At 36.8% G+C, this 6,000-nt stretch overlaps 1 protein-coding gene across 4 annotated transcripts in view; it reads right to left on the bottom strand.

The window, feature by feature from the left end:
- Nucleotides 1-917: 917 nt before the first annotated feature.
- Nucleotides 918-6,000, bottom strand: part of vti1a (vesicle transport through interaction with t-SNAREs 1A) — a 329,248-nt gene continuing 324,165 nt past the window's right edge. For all 4 annotated transcript variants that reach the window (XM_033033856.1, XM_033033854.1, XM_033033857.1 and 1 more), the window contains one exon: nt 918-3,075. Coding sequence is in view for 2 of the 4 variants with exons in the window: in XM_033033854.1 (XP_032889745.1) it covers nt 2,982-3,075 (94 nt within the window). In the remaining 2 variants the exon portion in view is untranslated. The remainder of the gene's footprint in view (nt 3,076-6,000) is intronic.

The following is a 6,000-nucleotide window of genomic DNA, read 5'->3' as shown; positions in this document are numbered from 1 at the left end:
TGGAATTTCCACGACCACAGAAACACTTAGAAAATAGTTCAAAGGCCTTTGACAGCAGTGAAATCCCATATGCACTGTGGGAGTTAGGCATGGGACCAACCTGTTGCATGAAGCCGTCTCTCCTGTGCCGTTAGTTCTCATACAGTATATATCAGGCAATTCATTTGGCCCCATGCATTGAGGAAGAACAAAGGCTGAATGGCAGGGATGTGAGTAGCAAGTCTTGGGCAACTGGCCAGGTCGAAGATAATCAGGCCCTCCATGTAAATATCCATCCGGTCAATGCCATCAAACAATGCCATCACTAGAATAGTCCATTTGGTTTTGTGCAGAAGTTAGACAGCACCCATTGAGATGGTGCTGCCAGATGCAAAGGAACTTGTTTGTAATTCAGTTAATAACAAATGTTCGTCATTGGAAAATCACATGCATCAAAAGTCATGTGTCTTGAACAACCTGCAAAGCTGGATCTATATATAAATAAAAATGGCAACTGTTTTGTGATATATTTAAATGATATTGTAAAATGATGCTTTGCCTTAATAATTAGAATTGCAGTCATGACCCACTGTATCCAGTGAATTGGACACTTTTGTTTTACCAGCTTTTTAAAAAGATAATATTCAACAACTGTGATCTATGGTGGGATTAGAATTTCAGGGGTCAAAAAAGGATTTTGATTTTCAGAGTCTGGGCAGAACTGCTTTAAAATCTCACGAGCTCACTTTAAAAATGAATGAGAAAATAGGTTATCCAGGAGTCATTGTAAAAAAAAAAATCAATAGACAGCATATATCCACTTGGGTTATCAAAATCCTTGAATTTGAAGAAAAAAAAACACTTTAGGTATCATACAGAGCAGGCTTTGAAATGCGATCACTCAGTATAGCACAGAAAAAAAAGCGACACACACTTTATTCCTTTGGAATGTAATAGTGTAATTGATATATTAAATAACATACATATTCCATACCTAATCTACAGCCACAAGGAGAAAGCAAACATAAAGGTGGATGCCATAGCTCTTTATACAGAATCAATTAAATAAATAAATGAGCAGAAAACATTCTACTGCAAATGGTCATTACAATAACAGCAAAATTCACACATAATTAAGCTTACTTTCTGTAATGTGTGCAAAATGTGAATGCATGAATATGTATATTTATTTGAAATATCTCATTATTAGAAAATATAACCTAAAGTTAGCAGTAATTTATAAATCATGACACACTTCCAGGTTGCCAATTAACTATCAGTTCTTTCTTAAAGTGAGGTTTCATTGTCAATGCGGAGCTCACAGTCAAAGTCATGTAAAGGGGTTAAAATCTGCATTCATTAAACATTGAAGCATGTGTGTACCCACTGATTTTGTTGCCCCGAGAATAAGATATAACCTATTTTTGACAAGTTTTCATCTTCTCTGCGGAAGACAGCGAAACCCTCAACCACTACATGAAACCAAATAAGTCACAAGGAGGTTGGTAATGAATAATCCATTTTATATTCCAATGGCACCCGCAGCTCTGAGTGGTGGATTTCTGCCAGATGATAGCACGGCTGCAAAGAAACCACATGACGCAGCTGATGTTTAAAGAAAACAGACATAAGCCCAGAACAGATCATTAGCCACAAAACTGTTGTTTAATGCAATTTCTTAATGAACAAAATAGTTGATCCTAATAATGAAACAAAATAAAATGTTTAAACAGTAGCCAGGTTGTTGGTGATGCACAATTATTTCCTTGTCAAGTTTTTATGATTTAATGAGGTCCACTGGGACTGACATCTGTCAGTCAACTGTGACTTTTTGACACTATTACAACTTCAAATACATTTCCAGGCAGGCTGTTTTCTTCAGGTTTGAAATACTGAAATGATCTGACAGGTTTAAAAAAAAGAGAAAAAAATGTATAGTGAAGAGAGCAATTTTTTTTTTACAGTGGGCTAGACAATCTGTGCTGCCATGGTAATGAAAAACTATAGAGGTCATTATCTGATGAGGTTTGCGGAATTGGTAGAATTTAAGATAATGATAACCTCAGTGGGTTCTACCCACATGGGGACGGTCAGATCTGCACAATTTTGTTCACTGTTAATTTCTGTCTTTGAAGCTCTCAGCTCTGAAGCAAAAGCAAAGAAAGCCCCCCACCAAGTCAGTTCCAAAATAAGACAATTCAGCCTGCCTTAAACAGAATATCAAATACTCCTCATCATATTGCTGTGGACTGACGTCAGGCATGCTCTCCGTTCTCTGACATTACATGCGGCGTTTAAAACTGTAGCAGGAGCCTTCAAGATCTAATTTAGTTAAATTCTTGCTTTGCATCTTTTAATTATTTTTCACATTATCAGTATTGCAAGTAAAGCCCATAGGTTAGCCATTTATTTCCAGTTATTTATTTTGCACTTGAGTGTAATTTCCATAATGTTACATGATGCATTTGTGAAAGAGGGAGTGTCACAATAATTAATTAGGTATGTATCTAAAACCTAAACCAATGTGAAGACAGGAAATAGGCAATCCACTTGTCCTTTGGACCTGGAAGCTGTGCATGTCAGTGCGTCACTGTGTATATTTTTTTTCACAGCTAACCACAGTTCCCCATCATTTATCCTCTGTAGATATAACCTGCAAGCTGTTGGCAGATCTTACACACATATACAAAGGCTTGTAGTGCACCAACATACAACCCCATCACAAGACTTAAAATGATTCTACTCCCCCCCCCCCCCCCTTCTTCCAGCGCTGAACAATCAAGAAGTCCACACGATCCCAGTTTCACTAAAAATCCAAGTCACTTTCTCAAGAACAAGAAGAAACAAGCAAACAATGATACAAAAAAAAAATTTTTTTTTACACTGTTTGAGCCAGTGGAGAAGAATCTGTCAGTGCAAGAAGATGATTCATGTGACCAATTTGTCCTAATTACACTGAACAAGCAGTTTGTCGTTATTAATCACAGAAGAATAGAGACGTATCAGTGGCCTCTGACAGCAAAATAAATGGCCAGCACAATGGAGAGGAGAATGATGGCGCCCAGGATAAACACGACGATCCGATTCTGGATGATCCTAGACAGGGATTTTAAAGAAGGGGGCAGAAGGGAGGAAACAAAAAAAAGAGTAAAGAGATTAGAAACTGCAACAAATAAAATCCTTATTCAGCTAACCAGTGATCAAAGATGTCAGTCTGTAGACTAGAGGTGCTCATGTAGATGTAACTTCTGAATTAAATTGAAGCTTGGAGTAACATCAAATAGAGGCACGTTTATACGTTTACATTTCTACATGAAAATACACATATTGGATATAATTCCTGCTGTTTGCTGAACACTGTCAGCTCCTGTTTATAGCGATGGTTTGAAAATTACTTTCAAAGTGTACATTAAACAAACATACAAAGCACAAATTCGCAAGTATACTGCACTTCTAAAAAAAAAACAAGTGCACAAAGGTACCAAGCATGCAATTATTGTTGATTATGTGGATGTCAAACTTTTAAATGCCCAGTAGAGAAAGGAAAATATTTGCACGTGCTGAAAATCTGTAATAAAACCAGGAAACATTGCAAATATACAGCAGGTCTGGGCTATTATCTCAAAAGATTAAAGAGAGGTTAACATTTCAGGTGTGGAACCTTTTGCAGGCCAATTTTGATCAAAGGTCTACACACCTTAAATATTAATCTGCCTTTACTCTTTACAGTCACTAGTGGACCTGCTGTGCATTTCCTGTATTTTTGTGTGTTATTTCCTAATATCTGATAGTTAGCAAGGAAACAAATGAAATAAATAGTTGCGCATGAGTGAAAGGCATTAGTTCTCACTAAATAAGCAGAAATTGGATTGGATTGTAAATGATACATGTCAAATCACTAATAGTCTCCTCACGACACTCCAAAGGGGCTGCTCTCTATCCAACTGACAGGTTACAAAATTATCACATTTGCTGACATGTCTTCCGCAAAACTGCTTTAGTTTTTGTCCACATTCTAAGCAGGAGATGAATGACCATCTCTGTCACCATTCATCACTCACTGCAAGCGCTGGATCCATCTTGCTATCTGACTACTCCTGCCAGCAAGGATCAACACAAAACCTTCAACAACCCCCAATGCTAGCCAGCTTGTGCCCAGACCACAGAAATAACAAAGGACATGTGTAAATGCTCTTAGCTTTCAGTATAATGAAACCTGCTTGCAGACCTGGGCTATTGTCAATGTTTTCAGGAAAAAAAAACCTCATAGAGCCAAACCACAAGTTGAAAAGGACGAACGCTGAGGAAGCATTGCTCCATTAAAGCGTCAGTATCCCTGTTACTGCCTTACACAAGCCACTTTCAAGTGTATCAAACTGCATAAAAACCTCCCCTGGACATTACATGTTTACTACAAGGTTTTCAGGGTATTAGTTACTGTCTTTCCTGCTATACAAATACTAAGTATGAACAGTTTTGCTTCTGAAGAATGGAATTTTGAAATGTCATCATATAAAATGTTTCAAAGTATGCTCTGCATATGTGATTTGAAATTTAAGTGATAATAAGTTAGCTTAGGCTAGTTAGAATGTGAAGAAGGGTAAATACATTTCTTGAAGCATATGTTAAACCAGTGGTATTTTTCTGAATTTTAAATAACGCTAAATGATATTATAATGTTAAGTTTACATTAAAACTGCATAGGGAAAATTTATGCAAGGATACTTTTAAAACATTTTTTTGGCTTTCAATTTCAAAGACCATATGAGGTCTAATTAAAAAAAATCTAAATACTCACGTAAGTCATGTTAACCTTGTAATATTTTATATTAAATAATTTTAACGCTGTAACAATTGGTTTGACTTGGTTGCATTTATGTAAGGTATATCTGATCTGATTGGATAGTACACAAAACAAAACTGCTCGCTGTACCTCGGTACACGTGACAATAATAAACCTAAATATAGTTAAGATTTTGTCTGCAGACAAGAAAACAGGATACAAATGCGGAGGCTTCACAATGAGAGAGTACCTTTTCACAAAATAGAGTTTTAATCCATTGCTCATTAAAAATTTCATTTACTTTTCCTCACTATTCTTCAAGGACCATCTATATTCTGATATCCTTGTAGTCACCCCATCAAGAGCCTGCTAGATATTCATTTAAACAGACTAGAAGTCAGAATCATAGCAAATAGAAAGATGAATGAGAAGGCACAGGCTTAATTAAAATATGTAATTTTATGCTTTTCTGTTTTTACTCATGCCATATTAGTACTTTTACAGCACGAATAAGAGCAGCTAATCAGTTCCTCAGGATATTCTTTAGGCAACAAGCCTTTCCACAAAGATGCCATTAAAATCCTGACTGCAGCAGGATTTCTTGTTGAGGTACGCATGCTTTGCATTCTTCTGTATCATCAGCTCACTTCAAGGCCATTGATGGTAGATATAACAGAAATCAATCTTTATGCCTGAACAAATCAACAAAATCTTGGAAATATCCGTTGCAGAAGTGAACAAAAAAAGACAGGCAGATCGATTTATTCACAAATGGCTTGATAACATAGTATGCCAATATCAAACGCGTATTTGGTGCCTTACATGAACATGATAATTCATCAGAAAAATAAATAACCATTGAGGCCCTGGGAAATGCTTGTTAAAATTGAAGCAAGTAGAATGAGTTGTGCAAGTAGCGCACATCCTCCGCGATGATAAAGGCAAGCTACTGAACTGTAAATCAAGACACACACAGCATGTAACTATCTGTCCATTGAGAGGTCAGGCATAAACTTGTGTATCAGAGTTGCAAATGGAAAATTCTTCATTCTGGTATCAGCTGGGTAATGGGAATGGAGGCTACATGGGTAGGTGCATAAAACACCAGATTGATCCTTATCCCACAGCAAGAGGAAGATATAAAAGAGACACAGTAGTTTGTGTATCTTTCATCTGCCAGTTCAAGAGTGGAACAAGAATTTGGATAATGGTTGCCTGCTAGGAAGTGCCTCCAATGC

Source organism: Amblyraja radiata, chromosome 15, assembly GCF_010909765.2.
Source record: "Amblyraja radiata isolate CabotCenter1 chromosome 15, sAmbRad1.1.pri, whole genome shotgun sequence".
Lineage (NCBI taxonomy): Eukaryota > Metazoa > Chordata > Chondrichthyes > Rajiformes > Rajidae > Amblyraja > Amblyraja radiata.
Note: the sequence above shows the minus strand (reverse complement) of the source record. Positions and strands in the feature narration are given on the sequence as shown.